Consider the following 27,837-nt stretch of genomic DNA (forward strand, 5'->3'; position numbering starts at 1 on the left):
AGAAAAAATTGGGTGTCGAGCAAAACGTGCAGCAAAAGCCTCTTTAGGTTCAAGCCGAATCGTGGCAACGGCTGCCCTTGTGTTGTCGAGACAATTCCTGAGAAGGCCCGAAGGAAGGAATCAGTGGTTCATCAGCAACGTCTATTATAAGACACCCATCTAAAATATTGTGCGCGATAAGATGAACACGACATCTGAATCTCTTTACCACTTGATCTAACAACATATACTTAGCTGCTCGCCGTCGCAAAAATGCTTCCTTCGATATTCTTCATGGCAGTTAGATCATCTTATGAGACCTACGTTTGTTTCTACTGCAGTAGTCGAACGGGCAAGGTGAACGATTACAAAAGGCGGTGTACAACGTTCACAGCAGCAGGTGTACAGAGTTGCGCCAAGTCTGTATTAAGAACCATCGTGTGCTAAACGCTGCTATTGGATTCGGAAGCAAAATGGGAGAGGTGCCTACGGGAAAATGTACGAGATGGAGTGTCTGTTGATCAAGTAGAAAAACCGATTACTGCGGACGCATGGTCGTTGGCATGGCGATAAATAGAACGAGTTGTGTCACCTATTCGTTGTTCTCTGCTGTTGGCCTGGCTAATCCATCCGCGGCACCGACAGGGTGTGTTAAAAGTGCCTACGCGTTTTAATGTCGCCATAAAAGAACGAAACCGCTGCTCTGTTCCGTCTGTCTCTTCTTTCTTTTCCTTCCATCTACAGTGAATAAACATGGCCGGGGAACGTCCACCACGCCCGATATCCTTCCTTTAACCTGATTTCCTTTGTAAGACACCTTATCATTAAAAACCAACACACGGCTTCACTTGCTAATGCTGTAAAGAGCACAATTTGTCCACCCGTTGAAGATATCTAGCCTACAAATATGACAATAGGACCCACGAGCCGTCCGGACGCGCAGCTGTCTTGCATAATTAACGCCGCGGCTTCCGTCACTGGGCCTTGGGCTCGTCGTCTTCGTCGTTGGTCTGTGTGCCAGAGCTGCGTTTGGCCGGCGCTGGCTCTGACTTGCTGCGCGAGTGGTGCAACGTGTACTGGCGGTACTCGGGCGGCAGCGCACCCAGGATCTTCAGCTTCCCCGCCATGCTGTCCGGCACGGTCACACTGTACTCCGGCTCCCAAACCGAACCTGCGATAGAGAACATACACGGCAGTCAGACGCCCAGGGGGCGTGAATCGCGCGTCAGCTACGGAAAAGAATGCCGAGAAGACTAAGCACATTGCAACGGAATAGTCACATTACCAGAGCCGTAGCGAACCGTCCAGAAGCGCCGGGTTTCAAAGGAGGAGGAGACAAAGGAGAGGAAAGACAGGGAGGTCTTTCAAAGCTGGTCGAAGTGGCAAGCGGTCGAGATAAGTGTTGGGGGCATTGATCGAAGAAGGCAGGAAAGAGATGAGGACGAATTCGTCACCAGGCATAGTTAGCTTTAAATTAATTAAATTATGGGGTTTTAAGTGCCAAAACGACGACCTGATTATATGGCACGCCATAGTGGGGACTCCGGAATAATTTGGGCTACCTGGGGTTCTTTAACCTGCACCAAAATATAAGCACACGGGTGTTTTTGCATTTCTCCCCCATCGAAATGCGGCGGCTGTGGCCGGGAGTCGATTCCGCGATTTTGTGCTTAGCTGCCCAACACGCGAACCACTAAGCAACCACGGCGGGTTCACACAATGGTGACTGTCACCACACTGATTCAAAGGGAATGTCCTTAAGAGGTGTTTAATCACCATCATCAGAAGAGTTGCAGTTAAATGCCACTGAGAAAGACGGGAAACATAATTTATTAAATAAAGAAAGCTGAGAGGTTGGCGTGAATCAAAGGTCTGACCGGCTACTCAGCATTGAGGAAGAGAAATCGAGTAAAAAGAACAGAAAAGTGTTGATGATGGGGAAGAATAAGGCGGCGAATAAACTTGAACTGCAAAGTCTCGCCAAGGTCCCAATAAAATCTATTCAGACAGAGGTTGACCGACGAACTTGGACAAATGTTGTGACAAATATAGGGGGGCTTGGCAGAGCATATCTCTGGCAGAGGCACAAAGCGTGTCCTGTAGACTCGGTAAGATCGCACTCCTCGAAGTCTGGACTGTCTGCACGGCCGATAAGGTGTAGTGCACCGAGTGAACGCCACACCTAGTCGCAGCAAGTGCAGCAAGCTTGCATTAGTTCTTTTGGTGGTATTCAGACGATATGACCTTTTGTTGTTCGTGTTCTTCATGGTTGAAAAAAATGACAAGGTCGACCAAGTGTCGATGCTCAAGAAGGCAAGGTTGGCGTACATGATTGCTCAAATAATTCGATGAATAATTCTTGATTATATATCTCTATTTTGTCTCTTTCCGACTCTCCTTCATGTTCAGTATTGCTCATTTCGTATCCTATTCATATCGTATTTCACGCGCAGTTGCGTCGACCTTGTCTTCTTTAGCTTCGACACTTGGAGGACCCTATCTTTTTTCTTTACGATGAGGCCAGGTTGGCCGATCCCAGATATAGTGCAATAAGGTTTGTTGTTGGGCGAGTTGGTTCTTTCTTTTAATTATGGGGTTTTACGTGCCAAAACCACTTTCTGATTATGAGGCACGCCGTAGTGGAAGACTCCGGAAATTTGGACCCCCTGGGGTTCTTTAACGTGCACCTAAATCTAAGCACACAGGTGTTTTCGCATTTCGCCCCCATCGAAATGCGGCCGACGCGTGGCCGGGATTCGATCCCGCGACCTCGTGCTCAGCAGCCCAACACCATAGCCACTGAGCAACCACGGTGGGTGGGCGAGTTGGTTCATACTGCGAGGAAATAAATGGGCTGCGCGGAATTCAAGACAAGGACGTAGTAAGGAACATTGCGCTTGTCCGTGTCCCTTACTAAGGTCGTGTCTTGAATTCCGCGCGGTCGATTTATTTCCGCGCCTATATAGTGCAATGTGGTTATTTTTTTCGACTATATTGGGGCTAATTCCGCCCTTACCATTATTTTGACCTACTCTGCGACTAACGCTCTTGGCAAACACTACACAGAGCGTCGACACATAATTACCGCGTTCGCCAATGTAGCTTCTGGTGAAGGTACAAGTGATGTCTTGAACAACTTGAGCAACCATATGAATTTTTTAGCTGTTTTCGCACATCGGCAAGCCCCGTTAATCAATCTTTCAAATATTTCTTCACAATCTTCAACATAATACATATGGTGAATGAGCGCTTAAGATCGGATGCGCTGACGGCACCATGAAGCTGTCCCCATATTTAGACTTCTATAGGAAGAACGTCTGCAAAGAATGAATAGCGTTCTCGAGTAAAGACTGCCTCAGCCTCCTTCCGTCCAGGTGGCTGATAATGCTGAGCTGCTGCGAGCTTCCTTGTGTATTCGCTTGTTCTGTGAAATTGAGTTGGGTAGTTCATTATACGCAACCGCTATAGAGCTTGTATGGCGAGGAAAGCCCAGCAAAATATACGGCCAGTTCGGACACTGTGTAGCAGCAGAAATATGTAGGCTTCTATCACGGCTTGGTTCAACTGGACATCCTCAAACAGGAACATTCTCTTCAAGCAGCAGACAACTAAACACGATTTCGGGAAAAATTTGCAAAGCCCGTCACCAGTATATTAGAAATGCCAAGTTTATCAAAACGACGCTGTCGCTTGGTCAAAAACACCTGGAGTATTCCCTTGTATACCATACTTATAGGAAGTTATCTGGCATGTAAGCGGTGAGGTCAGGTTGTTTCGGAAACCTCTTGTTTCGGAAACCATATCGGGAATGAATCCTCGCCTCTTACCGGAACGCCACCGGAAGAACTTGTTCCTCCTCCTCGGGTTGAACGCACAGCCCACTTCACTCATGAGGTGCACTTTCCAGGCGTCGTCACCTGGTGCGAAGTTCTGGTGGCAAAGTGGACAGTGATTGGCCTGATGGGGAGGCTTGGCCACTGCATTCAAGTACAGGTAACATAAATTGCATCACATTGAGATTGCAATCTCAAAAACCACAGCAGCAAAGTCTAGCATCGACGTGTTAATTTAACGGTTAACGTGTGATGCTGCTTGCTGTTGTTGAGCTCAAGAAAGTAAACGCCCTTCCTCTCGGGAAAGGTAAGCCGATAAAAAAATTATGCGGACCCCATGCCCTATCGACGTTATGCGAAACATGTGACAGTAGCTAGCTATTCAGCATCGTTTGGGGTTCTGTAGAGCGACGTTGGCAATAGTACGATGGTGATTGCATATAGCATCTGATTTTTTTCCCTCCGGCGAAAAAAAAAAAGCCACACGCATGTGCTCAAATGAAGACGAAATAAATAAGGAACTGAAGGCAATTCGTCACGAATTATCCACGGAAGGACACCCAAAGAAGCATAATAAAAAAATTAAACTCTTATTTTCCATCCTTGTTTCTTTCTTTATCCACGGAAGGACACCCAAAGAAGCATAATAAAAAAATTAAACTCTTATTTTCCATCCTTAGCCGTTTCAAGGTCGGCTGTTTAAAAGATGCGAGGGCGTCTATGTTCCTGGCGTCAGCAAAGTTATAAGCCGGTCTTCTCAATGTACGATCTCATAAGCGCATTCGTGTCATCCAGCAAGCTGTCAAATCCACTTGTAAATGGGAAAGACCGGCTGGACGGCAAGGTTTACCCCGGTGTTGTATACAAGAGACCGTGTGCTGACTGCAGCTGCAGTTGCATCGGCGAAACATGCAGGATTACAAGAAGAATAAAGGAGCATAAAATGGACGTCTCCGAAAATAAAAATGCTTCAAATGCCTTTGCAGAGCATGCTGATTATCACAATCGCCACATCCATTGGCAAAACGCTGCTATAATAGCAAAGCAAAAGAATGCGATGACATGACTTCTAATGGAACCTTTTGTGATTCAAACGACCGACGAGAGTATCAATAGTTCCATCAATATGATGGAACTTGGTCAGTGGCTGCAACTTCATCATGTTACCTGAGCGGACGAACTTTCGTCTAACAACAGAAAAGCTTCAAACGCCCTTGCCAAGCACGCCGATAATCACGACGGTGTCTTGAATGACTATAATGCCTTCGTGCTTCATCAAGAGTACTGAAGTAAGTGCATAGTCAATCTTGCTACTCTCGCAAGTTACGTTAGTACATCACTAGCAAGACCAGCACCGATATCCTGTTTGTTTGCTTCTTTATTTCTTTGTATCTTTGTTTCCTTGTTTCTTTCTTTTTACTGTCATCCCCCAAAAACGCCATTACAGGGGTGGTAATATAGAACATAAGACATGAGACATGTTCCACTTGAACATAGCTTAATACAGCAGACAAGCCTGTGCCCCCCCCTCCCCCCCCACGCGCTTAGCCCAAACAATGCAATAGCGTGAGGAAACAGCCCAAGAGATATTGATAAATGCACCGAACGTGCACGGTACTCCTTCAAGGTCGTGAATACGAGCCTATATCAAAGGGTGTACGACTTACGGACGCATGTTTTCAGTTTGACGTGTCCTTCGAAGCGGGTCTTGGCGATAGCTTCCTTGCAGCGGATGCAAAGCCTATATTGACTGCGAGAGACACATTCTTCAAGGAGGTGCCTCGTGAGTCCAGAGATTTCCACGACCTGTTGGGCAAAAATGTCAAGGAAGTTCAAACGCTCGTTGGAGCGCGCGATTACTTGAGAATAGCCTGCGGAGGTCTGTCAGCATTTGTGAATGCTGCCTCAAGAGTGTGGATTCCCACAGGTAGAATATACTTAAAGCGAAGCTTGGTAATCTCGTATGCGCATCCCAAAAAATGACACCTGGCTTGTTGATTATCATCTGTTAATTGATCTGAACACATGGCTATGAAGACGACTGTAGAATGCTTTGTTCTGCCGTGTTCCGACGTTGATTTCCAAAAACTTGTGGTGACTAATACTCTTTATGCACGTAAATAATAGCACGACACACACATGCATTGTATTATTTAACACTCTCATCTCTATAATAACAAAGTCTCAAATAGATACACCACATCATGGCCATTGGTTTGCACAGGGAACTTTATCTAATCTCCACAGACGCCGAGCTCCCTCACATATCCACTGCCGACATGAAGTGATACACTCTCTCTGCATTGCTCGACTATGCCGATCAACTTGCCTGCTTGCAGTTGTAGCAGAGCATAAGCATGGGACACTCCGTCCAGTAGTGGTAGTTGAGAGTCTCCGTGTTGAACTTCTCGTTGGTTTCTTCACAGAACATGCACATCCTGCGAAAGTATGAACAAAGCAGCAAAGCATAGATACCTTTACAAAAGACTGTGATTGCAACTGTTTGCAACTGAGATATCATTGGTGACCGTGGCCAAGCGTTGGGAAAGTAGAAAACTACATGATATGTGCACATTGCACACTTGCAAACATTGTGCGTGTCTCCTCAGAAAATTCGAATTGGTTGCCTGCAGTGCTCAACTCGGCACACTAAGCGCCCAGTGGAAAGCTTGTCTAGTGTATCACGAGTAAACCTGGCCGAGAAGCACAGAGCAGGCTAACTCGCACACGAGATAGACATGTCAAACGTTCTGTGTGCTGCTTTCTTTCTCCTGTACCGTCTTGGGTTTAGCTTCTTCACCGCGCTATGACCAGAGCCTTTCGACGAAAACATTAATAAACGACCCTGCTATTAGTGAACCAACCATTCATTTCGTTAAGTTATCTGGAAATGTCTATACGGCGCATAACAATGCCCGTATCCGCCGCGTTATCGCACTGAATTTATCATCATGTCTAAAATAATCGCGGTCAGCCTTTAAACTTCTGGAATCCCAGTAAACTTCATACGCTTGCGTTATATACCTTACGTAGCCGTCTCAAGCATGAACCTGATTTCAGAAATATGTTTTTGCCTTACGTTGGCGCCGTGTGTGTGTGTGTGGGGGGGGGGGGGGGGAGGGATGGTTAACTGGAGAGGGCACGGCCATTTTTATGTGTCCTCGCCTTGTACGCGTTAGGCTAGTATCTTAATATTATGTGCGGATAGGCACCACACTACAGCCCTGTGGAGAACACGAGGAGCTTACAGTATGATGGGCACTAACGATTGTACCACATGCTGTCTGAAGTTCTTAGTGCAGAAATAATGAAGGTCATGCACAGAAGGACGGTTAAGTCCGGTAGCTCACTTGTCCAAGTTGAGTGTCGATTGATCCTGCTGCGATGCCTTGGGTAGCTCCTGGAGTGACCGGCTGGACGGCGCGGCGACTTCCTTCACGAAGTCCCGGCGGCCGGAGCCTGAACTTGGGCTGTCAGCCGACGCTGACCGCTGCCGCCGTGGCGGTCGCTGGGCGCTCCCGGGCTGAACACAATGAAGTGGAGGGCATTGTGGTAGTTAATTCCAAGCAAGCAAGCAAGAAGTTTCAGCTCCAGAAACTTCTACTCACACCTCCGCTCATCACACATGTTGCTCGTGACCACTGAGGGTGAAAACGTCGAAGAAACACCCATGCAATACGCGCTTCGACGATACATATTTACGTCGAAGCCAAAAACGCCCTCTATAAAGAACTTTGCCTGCACATATACCTTACTGCACGTGATAGTGTCTCTTTCCGCCATGGCGTCTCATGAACACTGTTAGCAGTATTCAAAACGTGGCGAGGAGCGAGGAACGAGGAGCGTAGGCACATCAACGCCAGGTGTTACGTTTTGTATTTGTCAGCACATAAATCCTAACTTGCGATTATACCTGCCAACAGTGTCTACGTGATAGGAGTGTGATGGAAGCCGTCGCTAGTATGAATATGCGCGAACGTGAAGCAGTGGCGATCATTCACTTCGTCCACGGAATAAAGAAGTCAACAGAATTTATTCTCCTGTATTGCTTCAACACTAGCCGCCATCAAATGCACGACATCAACACACCTCCGCATAAAAATTATGATGTTTTACGTGCCAGAACCACGACCCAATTATGAGGCACGTCGTAGTGGGGGACTCCGGAATAATCTGGACCACCTGGGGTTCTTTAAGGTGCCCCTAAATATAAACACACTGGTGTTTTCGCATTTCGCTCCCATCGAAATGCGGCCGCCGTGGCCCGGATTCGATCCCGCGACCTCGTGCTTAGCAGGCCGACACCATAGCCACTAAGAAACCACGGAGGGGGATACCTCTGCATAAGGTAATGATGGCGTGTACAGCCTTTCTCAGACCTATACGCTGGCTACTCCATGCTATCACTATAGATATTGTTGGGCTGTGTACTGCGGTTATCGTGGCGCTCCTACCTCAGGGTAGTGATCGTACGGGAGTTTCTTTCATTTCTCAGGGCGTTAATACTTATGACATATCACAGGAACTCCTTTAAACGGCCTGTAGACAGCCTCGCGGTCAGAGACAACACAACCCGTATACTTTTTACACAGACTGTATTTACATAACGTTACAGTTTATCTATGTTAATGTAACATCACATAACGGGAACGTATTTAGCATAGCATAAACACCTGCATCAAAGGAGGTTCGCGTCCAATGATCATCGCAGTGTATGGTATCCGTACAATTTCTTTACAGTCGTAATATATTCGCCGCGATTAATAAATAACCTTTATATGCTCTAAGCTGTTCCTGCAGTAGAAAAATGTTTAAACAATTTTGTGTAAATTATTGTTCAGCAAACAGCAAGAAAGAATGCACTCGTAAAGAGTGCAAACAGAATAAAAACTGGCAATGCGTATATAGATCTCAAATGTATGTCTTCATTGCTTGCGTCTTTCATTGACTGTCAACCACCATCAAGCACGTAGAGGACTGCGCAAGAACGAACGCTTTAGGTGATCGTATTGTAATACTAGTTAACCTTCTTGCATTACCTCCTTGTCAATCTTCTCGAACTCTTCGAAGACCTTCTTGTATGTGAAGTTCCTAGAGGTCTTTGTGGACTCGGGAACGAGGCACTGGCGCACAGGCGTGCCCAGCAGCCGGTAAAGCGACAGGAGAATCTGCTCGGCCACCTCGCGCACTTGTAGTGACGGGTGAGACAGGGCTCGGATGGCAAACGCCATCATGTGCTCGAACAGTGGATCGCTGCAACAGAATGTAGTGAGCTAAGAATACAGCTCCCACATAGCACATTGTAAAACTGCTTTTCACAATTTGGCACAAAGAGGAGTATGATTTAAGACCACAAAAAGCACAATGTCATCTTTCGCAATAGTGGCACGATACAAGCATCAACAGATAGGAACTTACCGTAGAGAATTTCACAATATCTGCATGCTGGAACAGCAGCTCACCGCTTATTTATTTTGTCTGGCAATTCATAAAAGATGACGATGTAAGCTCCATGGGTATTCTGTAAGAGTCCACCTAGTGGACTGTCCATTTCGGCCGCTGATGATTGGATGCAGCTGTACGAGTGAGGAGGAGACAAGCGGCCCTAGCCAATCAGTCCACTAGGCGGACTCTTACAGAATACTGTGCCTGCTCTATTCATTCGTTATACTCATTCTGTTGCTCATCATCGCTTAAGGAAACTTCAATTCTGCAGAAGTAATACAGTCGGCAGTGCTCGCATGAACGTTCCTCGTAAACCTTATATTTCCACGGCCGCCACCCCTTAGCCTTTTGGGCATGATTCCGTGTGTCAAAGTTAATGAAAGACTCTATTTACAAGCCTCAGGGGCTTCGACAAATAATTTCGAGAGATAGAGAGAGAGAGAAAGGTTTAGCGATACGAAGTGCAGAGAGGTCAGCCTGATGTACATTCTTCTAGCCAGCTACTCTGCGTCCTCTCAATAGAGGACGCCGCGCGGTTGAGATGTCAGGACAACCTACAGCGCCATACGTTTACTTCGCACTGCGGCTAATTATGTCTTGCAAGAAGTCTGACCCCATAACTTAATGCATTACCAGGTGCGAAGCAGATTTTCGCCTTCGCGTGTTATAGGAGTGTAACACGCTGGCTAAATTTTTACAAGCTACTGTATAGTTCGCTGCACAGACCCAAATTGCAAACCAAGTTTTGAGCTTACTTTACCTTTGGCTCAAGGGCGGAAACCTCGCGACAAGCTGCTCCACAAGCTCGCAGCGACCCTGAGCAAGCCTTGGATTTGTTGACTCGGGGAAAGGTCGGAGGATGATGTGGAGCATTGCTTGAACAGCCTGCATGAAAAGGAGTTAGCCCAGCACAGCTCAAGGTCATCAAGCCTTGAAAAAAACTGCAGGCTGCATGGCAATCACTTAAACACAACAAATAATAGTTTGTTCATCCTGTTCATATTTTAATGAGTAGTTAATGTATTTATGCACAAAGAGAAAAAGGCAGTAAACAGGTCAGATGCACGCAATGAAAGTTAATTCAACATTTCTCAACGATGGCCTGGCAACAAAGTCATCACAACAGACGTTACAGGTTGGGTCTTAGTGGTCATATATAAAAGCGGCGCTTTAACTGAAAAAAGCGAGTGACTATGTCTTTTTTACCTTAACATCCTCGTAGTCGCCCATTTCAAGAAGAAAGTCGATGGCTACAGATTTCACTCTGGGGGCCTGCAACAAGGACAGAAAGAATTTTCACAGCATATCATAGGCTTTGACAAAAAGTGCAAAAAGCGTATTGCGCGCCAACGTTTTTATGAAACCTTAATGTCCCTTACTGAAAGAGACCCTTTCTCAGACCACATCTTCCAGGCTTTTCGAAAGCACTAGTCGTATGCTATGACATTGGCAGTTTCACAGGCATGGCCGACATGGTAGCGCGTAAATATATCAATGAATTTGCACACGTTCATAGTTACGTTTATAAAGACAGGTGTCTGCACAAGTGGAAGGCTTTCCTTTCCGTTTCAACACGCAGTGCCTTATTGGCGCGCCTTCGCTATGCATCTTTGCGACTTATGTTGCTCGCTTGCCGCATGGTACTACCATTGGTCAAAAGAAGCAGTGAAAGTTAGTTTTACAATGAGAATATCTAGCAAAGGGCGACCAACCGATCTGACAATGCATGCTCGAAGAAAGGTGTCTCTAACCAGCAGCCAACGCAAGTCTTAGCGCACCACTCTAGTGCGCTTGACAAGTCTGTTGGATTGTGTGTCGTTGCCCAGCATTGCGCTTCCGCCAGGCTCGTGCACAAGAATCTGGCTGAATTGTATTTATGTACACATTCGGAAACGGATTCGCATACATGAATCCGTTGCAAGAGTCAGGCTCCTGCAACGTTCCCGGAAGCCCAGACATTATTTCAGATGGCTTCAATTCGTTGTTAGAATTGATCCCATCTTTGAAGTATCAGGACCACACTTTATCCCCGTCCATGTCTGTCTCACACATCGATTTTAAACCACACCTCACGGTGACGGGAGCTGGAGTTCACGCGATGACGGGATCAAGGCTTAAGATGCATCACTCTTTTTTTTTCGTTTAGCATATTTTATTATAGTACCACAGCTTATCCAGGCCATTGTACAAATGCACTTACGGTGTCACCTGTGCGGTAGAGAATCCGCGGAACAGTCTTGTTTATAGCAGCGGTCACGTCTCCTTTCGATATTCTGAAACAAACGTGATATTTCACAGAAATTTTATAGTTGCAACAAAAGTTCGGCAAGCGCTGATTGCCAGGACATCGTATTGATCTACTTCGCTATTTTTCTCACACAAATTGTCACACGAGGAACCACGCAAAACTGCATGTATTCGTCCTTATTCCTTCTGTCGATGGCGTGCGGAAAGCAAAGGGGTAAGCCGGAATAATAACAAAAGCTGGTGGTATATGTCGAACAACTGTCGTATTCTTTTCTAAAGTAAAAGTATAATGTAGGATCCGTGTGCGTTGGGGCCATACTACGTCGATTCTATAAAATCAAATATGTGTCGAAGCAAAATCAGTCAAACGTACAGACTTACAACGGAACAATAATTATTACAACAGCATCAGTTCAGGAAATATTGCCCTTCACATGAATGGCAAGACGCTGCGAAGAAAAAAAATCAGCATGCGCAAAAAGCTAACCTCACAATTAGAAGAAAACCCGCCATTGCCTGAACTTCTCCGGACCCGGTAAGGCAACTGGGAAACCGTGTTGTGAGAATCATAACCAACTCTAAGCATATCAAAGCTAGCAAGCATTTGTTCTACAAACCACAGATTCCACCATTCGACCTCTCACGAAAATTGAAGATGCCTGTCACTGATTATGTATGCAGTGGGCGTCTACTGCAATTATCTGGCATTAAAATCTGGAACGCGATTCTTTTCGTTATAAAAATGTCACCTCATTTTGCTAACGCATTAGAAGAACACTATTTGGATCACTTAGCAGGTATCCGACATAAACAAAGATTTAAGATACGTAACGCATTTGCATGTTTTCATGTATATTTGTTTTCCTTTGTCTAACATTTTAATTTGTCAGCGTGTGTACTGTACGTACCCAGAACGCATATTTGATTGTATATTTGATTGCTGATGATTTGCTGGACTGCTGCTTTGATAAATGATTACTGTACATACGAGTTCATGCATATTTGTTTGAAAAAAGTGTTTTTGGACCCAATCTAGCCTTGGGTTATGGGCCCACGCATTAATTTCAAACTTTGTGTAAATAACAAGGAACTGAAAGTCTGTAAGTCATTCATACGTTATCATTTTTACATTTTAGTGTAACACTAATTTCCACTATGCTTTCCTTTTTCCATCGTTTGTTGTCTTCATATATGATTGACGTTTACATTGGTTATGCTAGTGCTGCTGCAACACGTGTGATAAACACCTCTACATGTGCTTATTTCCGCACGCGAGGTAGCTACTCGATTACGATAAATTGGTGCGGCGTTATATCTTATCAACAGAGAGAGCAGAAATAGAATGAAAAAATACATTAGTTCTTTCACGCATAAAACACTTTTAGCAGAAGCAGCTGAGTTGTTCATGACGTTTAGATAAAAAGCTGAACGTACAATGGGAGGCGTCTGAAGAGAAGTGGTATCATATCATGGATGATGGACGATGCACAAAGTAGCTAGACAACTATCTTGAACGCATAATATTTATGACTTCGCGTTTCTTGTCCCTGAACTTTATTTTTTTGCCTATAAATCACGATACACACTCACCGCTGGACAATTGTGAACCGCGTGAACAATGTCTGCATCAAATTCAAGGCCTGTATAAACACCTGCAAAAGAGAAACAATAAAGATAAGCGTCACGTGGCAGAGCCGAAAGTGGTTGGCAGCAAAACTGGCTGTTTGTCCCAACTGCTAGTTTTATTTTTATCGACCATAAAGCTCACCAAGATTCGTCCAAGATGCAGCTAGGGGACCGCGACGCAAGGTAATTTCAGTGCACGACTCTTGGCTAACGGTGGCTATTACCGAGGTGATTAGGGTTGTGGGAGTCTATAAGAACAGTGAAGCCGTGCTGCTTAACTAAGGAGTGGAGCCTCCCACCCTTGCCCGATAGAGTAAGACAACCAGTCCCAATCAAAGGTTTGAATAGCTTTAGCTTTACGTTTATTGTCTATTCCGTTCAGGCCGGTGCATATGCATTACGGTGTGGTCAGCCCCCAGCTGCTGAGCAGGAACGCTACAACTGGTGCGAGCACAATGCTCACGCCAACAACGGGAGGCAGCACGCTGCCTTGACTCCACCGCAGAGTCGGTTGAGCGTAGCGTGACGGGGCTTTTGCTACGTGGTTTTGCAGGCAAGCGCATTGCGCGTCGCTCGCGCCTCTGAAAACCGCGTAACCACCCGCGCGCGGGTCGCGCATGCGCCGTCGGTACCTTGACAAAGCGATGGCGTTAACGTTACCCCCCCCCCCCCTCATCCCCGTTAACGCTCTGTTTCATTCATACGCGAGTGGTCGAGTCCTCGCCCCATGGAACTCATAAATAAACGTGTGCAGCTGCGACGTTGTCATTGCATGGTTCCGTTCGTAGCGCGAGTGCCTCACCGAGAGCACCTTGTCCCGGGCCCCTCTCCGAAGCAGAAAGGTCACGGCCTTGAGCACGTCTTCGGCTGAGTGGCGGCTGCGGCGCGAGTTGTACCGCTCCAGGAATCGCTGAATTTCCTTGAAGGCCTCCTCTCGCTGAATGAAGTTCTTGGAGTACAGCTTCTGCACCTGCGCACGCACCAGCGTCTGCTTTCGACAACTTGTAGATATTTTCTGTCGCAGTGCACATGCAAGCCAGGGAAATGACGGGAAATAATTTCAACGCCATCATCAGGCAGTGCATGCAGAACGCGTGAATAAGAGTCAAACTTATCATCGTCTTTCGCATACGTTACGTCCAACAGTAACAAGACCTACCCCCCTCCCAGGAAAAACATAAAAGCAAATCGAACGAGTTTTCAGAATCCTTTCTTTGCTGCAGCTAGCGCTCTGAGGCATTGTGTGACAATCTGTGATTGTGAGCAAAATGAGAACAAGGTAAAAGCGGAAGCCAATGTTTCGACAAGTGGACAAGATAAGTCGGCTTGTCGAAACGGTGGCTCCCGCTTTTACCTTGTTTTCGTTTTGCTCATCGTCTTGAATTTCCATCTCCCGGCTTCCCCCATATTTATTCTGGGATTGCGTGACAGCCGAAAAAGTAAGCACCTACTTAGCATCTCTCTGAAAACACACCAGTTAGATATTTCTTCCAATTGCCTACAACTCTTAGATCGACACCTCGACGGTTAAAATTGTGATACATGAGTTAGATAATTATTCGTGATTAAGTAATTGATTGTCATCAAGAGAAAGTTGCTGCCTGATGCCAACTCGACCGTGAACAAAATGTTTTTGATTGTATTCGCATAAAATGGTCCATCTTAGTTTTTATTTGGTGCATGATAGTTGGTGCACCCTGTATATTGGCATTCTCCCACGTCTCTAGCATACTTGAAGTCATAACGCATTACATACATAAAGAGTAGCAAGATGCTTAAGTAAGATCTTCAGACCGAATTGGAGGCTAGGGGTGAGGTGAAGCCTTAGGAACTGCAATAAAGTGTAAAACTGGGCAAGCTGGTTGACCTTCGTAGTAATAGCAGCGCTAAATGGACAAATAAATGACAACACAAGACAGAAAAGTACACGGGCAGACGCTGTCCTGTCCTGTGCACTTCGCTGTCTTGTGTTACCGTTGCCTTATGTGGTTGTTAGCCCATCTTCGCCTTCAAGCAGTATGGTGATGTTACAGCGCATAATTGTGCAACGAAAGTGTGCATCGCTTCACCTCATCTTTAGATCGTGTATAAAGCATAGATATGATGTTCAGCATGCGCAATCGCACGTACGTGACAGGAATCAGTGAGCAGTGAACATATATCCATGCAAATGACAATTAATAATAATAATTATGGGGTTTTGCATGCCAAAACCACTTTCTGATTATGAGACACGCCGTAGTGGAGGACTCCGGAAATTTGGACCACCTGGGGTTCTTAACGTGCACCTAAATCTAAGTACACGGGCGTTTTGGCATTTCGCCCCCATCGAAATGCGGCCGCCGTGGCCGCAAATGACAATTCGTAATAGTTGTTCTATCGCTACCGGTTCTGCGTACGCGCAAGTATATATGCAGGTAGCGCTGCTGAGCTTAAGCTTACCAGCCGTAGTCCAAAGACTTCAATAGGAAGAGCAGCCTCTTGGCGGTCCCTCAACGACATCCGACCCAAGACCAATTCTTTGCCGTCTTCTTCGCTTTCCACCCTGGAGCAGAAAGTGTCCGGAAGAAGAAGGGGAACAAAAACAGAAAGCTAACCCTTTATTTTTCTCACAGCATAGTTTTGATTGCTCAGGTGCTCATACTCGATTCAGCTTTAACGTTGCTGTAAAGACAGTGAATAGGTGGGGTATAGAAATAAAGGATCTCTTGCTTGATAACCATCCCCTTATGGAATGCAGATTTCTTGGACTCTGGGTACAGCCCTGCTCTAAAAGCACTAGTGTGCTTTTTTAAAGGAAACAGGACTCATTAAAAACTATAGAATGTGTGAACTGATGCGTTCCTTTTCTTTCTTTTTCTAATCTTCTCTTGCTTTCTTATACTTTTTGCGATTACCCCATCCCTCTGTGCAGAGTAGCCTAACGGACACTTAATCTGGTTTGCCTCTCTGGCTTTAGAAGAGTTGATTGTTGGGCTAGTTGGTTTTCCATAATTGAAGTAGTAGCTTATCATGATAAAAACCACAGAGACAAGAAAGGTGGACAAAGACAGCGCTTGTCTTTGTCCACCTTTCTTTTCCCTATGGTTTCTATTGCGCTAAGTTACTACTTCTCTGGCTTTCACTTCTTGTTTTCCATCCTTCCTTCCTTCCTTGACTGTAGGCGGACATGCGGTTAATTGTAAATTGCCAGAAAAGTCGTGGTATGCGGTATAATTTTGCTGAAGAAATTCGCGGCCATATGGAGTCCTGACCACGTGGCGACTAAGATTTGCTGCTAGCTTTTGCGGAACTTCCCCTGCGTAATAAGAGCGCTGCCTCATTCGACTTAATCACGACTGTAATCGACTTAATAACAAAAAGACTGCTGCGGGATTGTCGAACTTGCACAGTGATCGGGTAGGGAAGAAGCCTTGTGTATAAGGGCCCATGAGTATTTTGTGCCGCCTATGACTCGAGGTGACATTTACAAAGGGCTGCTCGTTCCGCCCGCATCCGAATGGTGGACGCGCCCACGTGCGACTGCTGTGAAACAAAAGCATCTGTTGGACACATTTTGTGTCTGTCTCTGTCCCCGGAACGACGTCTAGCGTGAATCTATCCGGAACGTACATTAAACTGGCTGAACTGAAAACCATTTTAGGAAATGAAGATCCTTGGATCGTGGCTGAGCGCGTCGATGGCACAGAAAGCCATGCGAGCGTTGTTGAAGTATTTCAAGTGGACGAGTATCGGCGACCACTTATAGACTCGTCACACACCTTCAAATGTGCGTGAACCTGTGCTCTCTCTCTCTCTTCTTTCATATATATGCTTTCCCCAGTGCAGCATAGCAACCCAGATGTGCGTCTTGTTAATCTCCCTGCTTTTCCTCTCTTCAGTGTCTCTTTCTATATCTCTCCGAAAATGTCATGCTCTTACATCAGCAAATACGAAGCCACCCTATTCAATTATTAAAATGAAATAAGACTGCATAATTCCAGGAAGCCCTTCAACACAGGACGGCCGACGCAAGGCGGATGGCTCCTCCTCGCCTATGGCTAACTATAAGTTCTCTGTCCGTTAAGTATAAATTCTCTGCCCAGCTTTCCTTCGAGGCAGTTTATCCAACTAATGGCGGCATAGTCATTTTTGCAAACAGCGCGTACAAGCACAGTTTGCTTGCATTGTAACACGGAAAATGTAGACGTTACTCTCGTGATGGAAACACGAGCATGAGGCAAGCCCCAGCATGTGCAGCTAGTACTTCCACCTTCACTTGTACGATGACCAGTGCAGGCCATAAGTTGGACAAATATGCAGTGCAGAGATGTGCGCTTGCGATTTATGAAAAGGGTCTATTGACGCAACACACATTCGCGAAGTTCACGCAGTATTAAGTTGGTGCAGTGCCTGTGCATGAAGAGCTCTATTCAATATTCCTTCAACTTGCACATACTTTGACTTATCGCTTTCGCATGGCATCGTATAGCAAAACTTAGTGACGACAGCTGGCAGTGCCTTCTCATCGGTCGGCCTATTACCGCGCGAATGCCTCGTACAGGTGGCGTAGTATAGCATGGGCCAGCGGCCGTGTACGTACTTGCGCGCTCCAGCCACAAGCCTGTTCTCGAGGGCGAGGTACGAGTTCTTGGGAGCCTTGGTGGCGGTCGGCCGGGGCGCCGACTGTTGCTGTTGCTGCTGCTGCTGAGACACCACGCGCTGTTCGGTGGGCCCCGCGTTGCGGCCCGGCCCTGACCCTTCCAGCTGCGGGTCCATGCTCACGTGCAGGCCTTTGCCCACTTTCTCGGGAGGGGGCACAGGCCCTGCGACACGGCCACTTGAGTTTGACGGCAAGCCAGTTCGATTGTCTCAAATAAAGTTGTGATGTGACAAAATTCAATGCTATTTGTATGTTTACGTGAGACGACGTTGTCATTGGCAGTCGTGGAGATGCGACAAGTAGATATTTAATGTAGCTTGACGAAAATGAAGTGCACAATATAATGAATTTCGAAGAAGTTTTCTTTCTTGTTTTTTCCCAGAAGCTTACGAACCACTGAATGGATACATACAGATCGACCCACATAATATCTCATTTATGTGCGACTTCGGATAGACCAGCACGTGATAACACCACAAAAACTGCCTCATATGTCAAGGTTTGTAGTTGCTTTGACAAGCAGAACTTATCATTCCACAAGATCGTGGTTTACTACGAGTTGTGTGAGATGGCGGCGAAAGTAGCCCTACATACGTAATTTTTCGCGTCTAGGCAGACAAGCTGGTTACGTAAACCTCTTGTGGAAACAACTTAGTTGAAGGGATGAAGCATATATGTGTTAGTGCGTGCCCAGTGTGAATAGTTTAGGTCTTTCCAGGATACACAATGTTGCGAAAACGGGAACTGATACACTCGTAAAATGGGAAAGGCTATCAGAACGTTACGTCAAGCAAAGAATCGCCAGGTCAGTCAGAGACACACGGGACAGCACCGCACATTAAATGACCTCTATTTAGCGAGGATATGGAGGCGTTGTCGGGCCTTGCGTAAACGTACCTGGAAGCGCCGAGTCCCGTTCGGGGTTGTACTGAAAAAGAGAAAGCAATGCATGTAAAGAAAGCCTAAATGTGCGCATGAAAATCTGAACATACGTAGACCGTCGGAATTTCGGACCGTCTTTTTCTTTTCTTTTTTTTTTCTTTCCTATTCGCTCGAATTCGCTTCATAACATATTTCATGCCCCACATTCAGACGTTGTTGAAAATACGAAAGAAACCGGACCTCCCTCATCGCAGGTCTGGAACGTCGACAGTGCTTCAGGAGCTTCGGACACTCTTGCTTCCATAGTGGCACTTATACTTTGGGCGAACACTGCGCAATCTAAGTTGTCGCTATCTGGCTCAGGCTAGCTAAACGCCAGCCCGTTAACCAGATTTACCTCACACAGCTTCGCCAGCATTATACGATATATTAAGAGTGGCAGAACTTTCGAAGTTAATCAACAAGCGTAAGACAGCTGACATAAGGAAGTATAATATGGATAGAATTGAACATGCTCTCAGGAATGGAGAAAGCCTAAAAACAGGGAAGAAGAAACTAGGAATTGGCAAGAATCAGATGTATGCGCTCAGAGACAAAGCCGGCAATATCATTACTAATATGGATGAGATAGTTCAAGTGGCTGAGGAGTTCTATAGAGATTTATACAGTACCAGTGGCACCCACGACGATAATGGAAGCGAAAATAGTCTAGAGGAATTCGAAATCCCACAGGTAACGCCAGAAGAAGTAAAGAAAGCCTTGGGAGATATGCAAAGGGGGAAGGCCGCTGGGGAGGATCAGGTAACAGCAGATTTCTTGAAGGATGGTGGGCAGATTGTTCTAGAGAAACTGGCCACCCTGTATACGCAATGCCTCATAACGTCGAGCGTACCGAAATCTTGGAAAAAACGCTAACATAATCCTAATCCATAAGAAAGGGGATGCCAAAGACTTGAAAAATTATAGACCGATCAGCTTACTGTCCGTTGCCTACAAACTATTTACTAAGGTAATCGCAAATAGAATCAGGAACACCTTAGACTTCTGTCAAGCAAAGGACCAGGCAGGATTCCGTAAAGGCTACTCAACAATAGATCATATTCACACTATCAATCAGGTGATAGCGAAATGTGCGGAATATAATCAACCCTTATATATAGCTTTCATTGATTACGAGAAAGCATTTGATTCTGTCGAAACCTCAGCAGTCATGGAGGCATTACGGAATCAGGGTGTAGATGAGACGTATGTAAAAATACTGAACGATATCTATAGCGGCTCCACAGCCACCGTAGTCCTCCATAAAGAAAGCAACAAAATCCCAATAAAGAAAGGCGTCAGGCAGGGAGATACGATCTCTCCAATGCTATTCACAGCGTGTTTACAGGAGGTACTCAGAGACCTGGATTGGGAAGAAATGGGGATAAGAGTTAATGGAGAATACCTTAGCAACTTGCGATTCGCTGATGATATTGCCTTGCTTAGTAACTCAGGGGACCAACTGCAATCCATGCTCACTGACCTGGAGAGGCAAAGCAGAAGAGTGGGTCTAAAAATTAATCTGCAGAAAACTAAAGTAATGTTTAACAGTCTCGGAAGAGAACAGCAGTTTACGATAGGTAGTGAGGCACTGGAAGTGGTAAGGGAATACATCTACTTAGGGCAGGTAGTGACTGCGGATCTAGATCATGGAGACTGAAATAATCAGAAGAATAAGAATGGGCTGGGGTGCATTTGGCAGGCATTCTCAGATCATGAACAGCAGATTGCCATTATCCCTCAAGAGAAAAGTTTATAACAGCTGTGTCTTACCAGTACTCACGTACGGGGCAGAAACCTGGAGGCTTACGAAAAGGGTTCTACTTAAATTGAGGACGACGCAACGAGCTATGGAAAGAAGAATGATAGGTGTAACGTTAAGGGATAAGAAAAGAGCAGATTGGGTGAGGGAACAAACGCGAGTTAATGACATCTTAGTTGAAATCAAGAAAAAGAAATGGGCATGGGCACGACATGTAATGAGGAGGGAAGATAACCGATGGTCATTAAGGGTTACGGACTGGATTCCAAGGGAAGGCAAGCGTAGCAGGGGACGGCAGAAAGTTAGGTGGGCGGATGATTTGCAGGGATGGCATGGCCACAATTAGTACATGACCGGGGTTGTTGGAGAAATATGGGAGAGGCCTTTGCCCTGCAGTGGGCGTAACGAGGCTGATGATGAAGAGTGTCCCAGCTAACGTTGGACAAGCTGTAGAACTAAAGTATATATATATATATATATATATATATATATATATATATATATATATATATATATATATATATATATATATATATATATATATGTATGTATGTATAACATGGTGCAAGATACGATTGAAACCTCATGACGACCGAACACTGTAGGTCTTATAATTCTATTTTGCACCGCGTTCTTTAAATCGTTTTTTTTTCGTTGAACAGCTTGGCTAACGTTTGCTGGGACACACGATACTACTCGTATACCGTGGCTCCCCGTAATTTGCATTGCAAAACACGTTGGTACTGAGGCTAAGGGCTGTTTTCCCTGGTCATGTACCTGTAATGCGGCCTTACATTCGGGCGCACCCGCAGGATGCGAGCTGTAACACCTCGAGCTTCAACTCTTCGAACTTTCATGTAAGCTATACACTTCCCCTTTTGCCAGCGCGCGACAGGCGAGGCGGAGGCACAAAGGGGCCACATTCTGATGCGGGCGCCGCGACACTGGCGCGAGCCACACGGCCCGGAAAGCGGCGCCCAATGCGAGCCATCGCTCACCCCTTCCATCTCCATGAGCTCGGGAAGCCGCAGGTGCTCGTAGGCGTTCAGGCGGTACTCCTCGATGTGCTGCTTCTTCTGGCGCGCCCGGTCAAAGTCCTCCATCTCGACGGCCATCTGCTTCTCGATCACCATCTTGCCCAGCTTCTCGCCCACCTGGCGCGAGGGAGGCTTTCTTAACGCAGCAGGAAATTCTACAGCGGCAGGCGTTTACGCTTTAGCATGCTACGTTACAAAGTAGCAATGGACAGAAGCGTCTTACAGGCATAGTATTTTGCATGAACAAATTATGGCTTTCTTTAAAGTTGACACTGGTATATAATTAGGTGCCGGCCGTTCAATAGGCAGAGTACCCACATAAGGCAGTCCCCACATAAGCACATAAGCAAGGTCTAATAATGGCGTATGCTCGTCCGATGAAAATAATCAGACGACTTTCATAGACTTAAGCCTTTTAGTTGTTACTGTTTGTGCGTTCGCGCATGCGTACTTGTAAGGGGGGGGGGGGGGGGGGGTGAAGAAGAGGTGTTGCTGCTTGCAGGCACAGGTAAGCTTTATTTTTGCCACAATTCAGTGGCAGTTACGCGCAAGTGGTAAGGTTCAAAAACTAAACACGTAACCTTTCATGTTTACTTCTGTTGTTGATGATTTTACAGTATACGGTAAACAAAGCAACGATATTTTAGACCTGCGCATTACATCAAAGAAAAAGGTATGAGCGGTATACTATAGGGAGTAAACGTGCCCATTGTATTTAAAGTTAATGGAGTGTAAAGTGTTCAGATAAGGTTTGCTCCTACCATCCTAAATATGATGCCACCAAACGGGATGCGAAAAAAATAAAGCAATGACGGGCGTGCGCCGAGGCGGCAGCAATGCCATAAAGGCTTTCGTCAAACAAACCAAAGAATTGGTAACAAAGTGCGCGATTTCCTGTCATTTATTTCAGGCAACATCAGCATCAAGCTTCTCCGTTTTTTTTCTTTTTTTTCAAAACAGCATGCCCTTATTTGGCGAACATTTTAATAAACACAGTTCTCTCCAGCTATCGAAGGCCGGCTTGTAGCTGCGATAGTAGCAAAGACTAGGCTGGGATAACGCAATCACTTTTTTCCAATGCTGTTCCTTTTTGTGCTTCATCAGTGGTCCGAATACTACAACGCCTACGTTACCTCCACAAACAGCAAGCCATGTACGGTGAACGACAAGAAAGGAAGAGAACTGCGTGAAAGGAAGCCTTACGGTATGCTAGTCTCTAAAGCCATTTCTCACCTTTTGAAGCTCCACGACTGCGTTCTTCAGTTTCTTGGCAAACACGAACCTTTCTTCTGCGAAGGAGTATAGTAAAGGAGACAGACGAGATCAGTGGTGTGTGTACATAAAGAAGTACCATATTTTAAGAAAACCGCTTAATGATAACCGGATTAAGCAAGACGCATTCATTTCGACTGCTACCATTGTGTGGAAACACGCCAGTTTCGTGTTAACTGGATATGACTGTTACCGCACAGATAAGCGACATTTGGCATATGTATGACGGCAACGCTTGACACTTCACTTGTCACTAAGCTGGTGGTCGTCAAAGACGCTTTTTAATAACGCTAGTCGCAAAAGTCCCCAGAGAACCTAGCTCCAGATGCACTACGCTTTTCGTTCGTAAATGCTATTTGTCATTAGCTGGCTGCCTTCGCTTGAAATTTAATACTGCGTCAGAATTGGCTGTAATTTTCACTTACAAACAATACTACAGTAAGATATTTTTGTGAATACGGGCCCTGGGGACGAATACATAAAACTTTTCGTTCGTGCTGTTTGCCATTGGCCAGCCACCTTCAATAATAAGATCCCCAACGTGGCAGTTGACTGGCATTTGTCGTTACTAACAGTTATTGCAAAACAATTTTCAGTGAATACAGATCACAGGCCCGTATTCACTTCATTCGTCACCAGGGCCCGTATTCACCAAAAGCTCTTACACTAGAATTGTTTGAGAGAGATGTGTTCAGCCAACGTGATGCCGAACCTATTACTAACGAAAGCAGCCAGCCAATAGAAAATAGCATTTAGGAACGAAAAACTTTGTGAATTCGGGCCCGGAATCTTAGTACCTGGTCTGATGGTCAGCACATCATACCTTCAAGGTGTTCCCTCCGTGGTCCGGCCATTGTAACCTCCCTAATGTTTGCTACGACAATCACTAGAGGGAACTCGGGCACTACAGTCTCTAGCGGAGCTGCAAGTGCAGCTGTTCAGTCATGCATTGGAATGATGACCAGCGCAGTAATTTGCCTAAGCATTGTCCTTCTGGCTTCAAACGACGGCGTGTCTCTGCAAGATGACCATTTTCATTAAAGTATTGCGTCATAATTGCAAAAATTCGCCAGTATTATGCATTTGTACAAAAACTTGCTGCGTTCATGCGTTTTGCAGAAAGTAATGGTCCATTATTCACAGAGAGCTCCTTTGCTAGAATGGCTCACAAGAGCAATTTTCGGTCAATCTTGACGCTGACCATATTGTTAGCGAAGATGTTTGGCCAAGGGCAAAGATCACTTACAAGTGAAAAGCTTTGAGAATTGTGCGCATTGGTGTTTCAGGAATACGCAGAAATGTAAAGCGTAATAAATTAGGTCGCAAGACCGTCTGAAGCCACAGGCACGAAGACACATGTACTACAGATCCTTTCCGCCGTAGCTGAAGGACAGCAGTGCCAGACTTGCTCTAATAATTTTTGTAGGATACCCTACGGTAAAACCCGAAAAGAAACCTGGTCCCGTATTCATAAAAAAGCTCTTGCGCTTGGATTGTTCGTAAGAGCAAATTCTAGCCAATCCTGACGCTGGACATATTTATTAACGAAAGTTGTCGACCAATGGAGAAGATCACTTACGAATGAAAAGCTTTGTGAATTCCGCCCCTGGACCCATACTCACAAAAACCTTTTACGCTAGCACTGTTCGTAAGAGAAAATTTCAGCCATAACCTGATGCTGGACATATCGTTAGCGAATGAATCTAGCCAATGGTAAAGAAGCACTTACGAACAAAAAACAATGAAACCAGCAAAATAAAAATTGTACCGAGCGTCAAGCTGACGACAGACTTATCAGGGAAAGAACTCTACTTCATTTCCCAATCTAGTCTGCTCTTAACCTTCCGAGTAGGAATTGTTCGTTGGATCCATTGTAGGGAACTCTGTGGTTGGACCACACGTTACTGTTCGGTCTGAGTAGTCACCACGTGAGTCGTCGGGCTGTGGTGCAACTGTGCAGGCGCTGGAGAACTCGAGCGAACGCAAAGAAGCAAAGGCAAGGAAAACAAGAAGAGAAAAAAGGGGGCGAGTGGACCGCCGCTTTGCATGCTGGACACGTCGTCACGCCATAAGCTCCGACGACGTCATGATAGGAAGCGGATGGGGAGGACAGTTCGCTTTATCACTCCTGTTTATGAGGACGCTTTGCGCTTCCCGGAACGTGCTGTAGGCGACCCGTTGTGTCCGCGTTCGACGCTCGAGCGCATGTGTGCGGCAAGGTCGATGGAGTCGCTCACAGAGCACGCCGCTTCCCGCTTTTCACTTTAACCGAAATCGAGGGGCCGCACCCTTCATTGACTCCCCGCGAACAACGCGCGGCCATTATAATTCCTGGAGTCATTCTCGGAAGCAGTCAGCGAACGCTCCGTACGAAACAGAACGAGATGACAAAAAAAAAAAGCAAGAAGACCCATCATAATATTGTTTATGTGAGCCAGCGTCGCAAGGGACGAAGCCGTCAGCTTTTGTTTTGTGCTGGCTTTTAACGCTCACTTTTTTGGTGATATAGTACAGGTATGATAGCAACATTTTATGTTACCCTGTGGTGTAGTCGTAGGAATGAGTGTCAACGAGCTGAAAAGAAAAATGAAACACGCGCGCCGTGGAAACCATCCCACAGCAGGTGAAGGTGCCGTAATGGTTCCGGAGGTTGCACAAAAAAAAAAAATACCTCGCTTTTTCTACTTCTTTCTTGTTTTCTCTGTGACTTCGTTCCAGCTTTTTCTTTTCTTCCCGGAAATTAGTGTTCCGCGATTAGCATAAAAATCCCGTTGGTGGGTCATTCCCTCGTCACGGGTGATTTGCCTCGGAGCCTCTCGTGGCGTACGAAGCATAGGCGAGTCAAAAGAAAATGGCGCGTGTCACTGTTGGCAACGGCATGGCACTTCCAAAACATAATGCACACCTGGTTCCAGACAGTTTTATGCGACGCCCGAGTGGTCACGTGATGCCCAGCAGGGGGTGCTGTCAACAGACCTCCGCTAGAGTAACTACACAAATATGCTCCCGCAGTAACCATAGCATGCGATTCAGCACTCCATCCAGTCACTACAGAGCGTCACCAGATCGTGCAGCGCCTGAGGTTCAAGAAAAGTAGACCGGAGATGCATGATCACTGGTGATATCTCTCTTCATATTACTGCAAAAGTCTAGTTCATTCTCCGTGTCGTGTCCAAAGCTTCACGGACCAAATATTGTAATCTACGCAAGGGTTTCTTGAAGGCGGATAATCAATTGATACGCCGTGCCCAAAAAACGCGCTGTGGCACCTTCAAGACATTTGAAGGCTTGGAAAATGGAATTGTGTATAGTGAAATTTGGGATAACTTTCATATCATTAATAAAGGAAAAGAGAATTGAAAGTGGAAGGAAAGACAACTTTGCCGCCGATAAGAGCCAAACCCACAACTATTTGCCTTTAGCCCAACTTTCCTTTGGTCGCAGTGTATTCTGCGAACCAAAATTTTAAAAAAATATTTAAAAAAACAACTAAATGAAGCGTGCGATATTCAAACAGTTAAGCTACATGCATGAATGCTTTCTCTTCACCCACGCACTTTCGTTTGCAGTTAAGCGCCTGAGGTGGAAACCACAAAGCTCTTCGTTCGTAGGTGTCCTTTACCATTGGTCGCCACCTTCGCCAATACAGCAAGCATCGATATTAACCAAAATTTTATCTGACGAACAATTTTTTTAGCGTAGGACTTTCTGTAAATATGTACCTTGTAGTAATAATCCCCTAAAACAAGCCCTGCAATTTTTAGTGCCCATGGCTACACTGGCGGACGTGAGAGAGAGAGAGAAAGAGGGATATAAGGAAGGCAGACATGATAACCTGTCAAAACCCCAGTTGGCTATCCTACGCTGGGGGAAGGGAGAGCGGGAAGAGAGAAGGAGAGAGAGATGGAATGAAGACGTGCACGGCATCCCGCAGCTCCTGACCTTAGGAGTAGGCATTTGGTCATTAAGTCCGTATACACTAATTGAGACATAAGGATCCGAATGCACAAAGCTTTTAATTAGTAAGCGTGGTCTACCATTGGCCGGCGGACTTCGCTAATAAGATGTACATACAGCATCAGGATTGGCTAGCATTTGCTCTTACGAATGATTCCAGCTTAAGAGATTTTTTTTATATAAATACGTGCCCAGAACTACCAGGCTCGAGGCCCTGGCACCCAAGAGTTGAATTGTGGAGCTTCGACATCCGTCATTGAACCTCGAAGAAACGAACTCTAAAGGGGCACTAAAGATGAAATACAATTTGAGCTTCAGTATTAAATTACCCTTCCGCAATGCAAAACGTCACTCTTGCCAAACATTACGCTTTCTGGTCTTGATAGGCCAAAAAGTTACGCAAGAACGAAAGATGGATAGCGGTGCCGTCTTGCAGCTCCCTCAACAGCTTATCGTGAGGTCATACATTTTGACATCACCTAGATAGTTTCTTTATTATTATTTGTCGGTAGAGAAAAGGCTAAATTAAATTCTAAACGAGGCAAAAGACTGTCCTTAGCATGTCTCGAGAAATTTTAGTCGTCCACAATGGCTCAAATACGAAAAAATAAAATTACTTTGAAATCGGTGGCCTGCAACTGGCGTATTTTCTTTAGGCTAAGCTTTCGGCGCGGCATCCTGTACGTTATACTTTAGCCTTTGTTTTCACTGCTCACCGTGAAATTAAAGAAAATAGTTTTGCGAGAATGCTTGCTCGGTCTAAACTGATTTGGTGTTCCTCTTTAGCGTCTACTTTAACCGGTGGCTTCCCGCCGAGCGCGCGACAGGAGCGGCGCCAACCGGCGCAGTGCTCACCGGCAATGGCGTCCCTCTTCTTGGCCTCGAGCTTTCGCAGTATCTGCGCCACCTCGGTATCCACGTACATGTCGAAGGCTAGGTCGTCCATGGGCGAGATCTCCTCGTTCCTGCGTTGCCGTCTCATGTCACCGGTCATACAACGGACACCGTTACAACTGACATCGCGCGTCTGTGTGTGCGAAGGGAAGGCAGAAAGAGAGAGAGAGAGATAGAACGGAGGGGAAGGAAATGCACGAACACATCGACATACGCGCTCTC

At 45.8% G+C, this 27,837-nt stretch overlaps 1 protein-coding gene across 1 annotated transcript in view; it reads right to left on the reverse strand.

Moving 5' to 3' along the window:
• Positions 1 to 681: 681 nt before the first annotated feature.
• Positions 682 to 27,837, reverse strand: part of LOC139056351 (centrosomal protein of 104 kDa) — a 54,394-nt gene continuing 27,238 nt past the window's right edge. Inside the window, exons 7-23 of the mRNA XM_070534520.1 lie at positions 27,577 to 27,686; positions 22,726 to 22,781; positions 21,454 to 21,609; positions 18,670 to 18,700; positions 17,713 to 17,935; positions 15,573 to 15,675; positions 13,933 to 14,100; positions 13,095 to 13,156; positions 11,458 to 11,530; positions 10,464 to 10,529; positions 10,018 to 10,142; positions 8,852 to 9,065; positions 7,163 to 7,335; positions 6,142 to 6,250; positions 5,480 to 5,618; positions 3,807 to 3,956; positions 682 to 1,150 (exon numbers count right to left, since the gene is read on the reverse strand). Coding sequence (XP_070390621.1) covers positions 954 to 1,150; positions 3,807 to 3,956; positions 5,480 to 5,618; positions 6,142 to 6,250; positions 7,163 to 7,335; positions 8,852 to 9,065; positions 10,018 to 10,142; positions 10,464 to 10,529; positions 11,458 to 11,530; positions 13,095 to 13,156; positions 13,933 to 14,100; positions 15,573 to 15,675; positions 17,713 to 17,935; positions 18,670 to 18,700; positions 21,454 to 21,609; positions 22,726 to 22,781; positions 27,577 to 27,686 — 2,155 coding nt within the window. The 3' untranslated portion in view covers positions 682 to 953. The remainder of the gene's footprint in view (positions 1,151 to 3,806; positions 3,957 to 5,479; positions 5,619 to 6,141; positions 6,251 to 7,162; positions 7,336 to 8,851; positions 9,066 to 10,017; positions 10,143 to 10,463; positions 10,530 to 11,457; positions 11,531 to 13,094; positions 13,157 to 13,932; positions 14,101 to 15,572; positions 15,676 to 17,712; positions 17,936 to 18,669; positions 18,701 to 21,453; positions 21,610 to 22,725; positions 22,782 to 27,576; positions 27,687 to 27,837) is intronic.

This window comes from Dermacentor albipictus, chromosome 2, assembly GCF_038994185.2.
Source record: "Dermacentor albipictus isolate Rhodes 1998 colony chromosome 2, USDA_Dalb.pri_finalv2, whole genome shotgun sequence".
In the NCBI taxonomy this organism is placed as follows: domain Eukaryota; kingdom Metazoa; phylum Arthropoda; class Arachnida; order Ixodida; family Ixodidae; genus Dermacentor; species Dermacentor albipictus.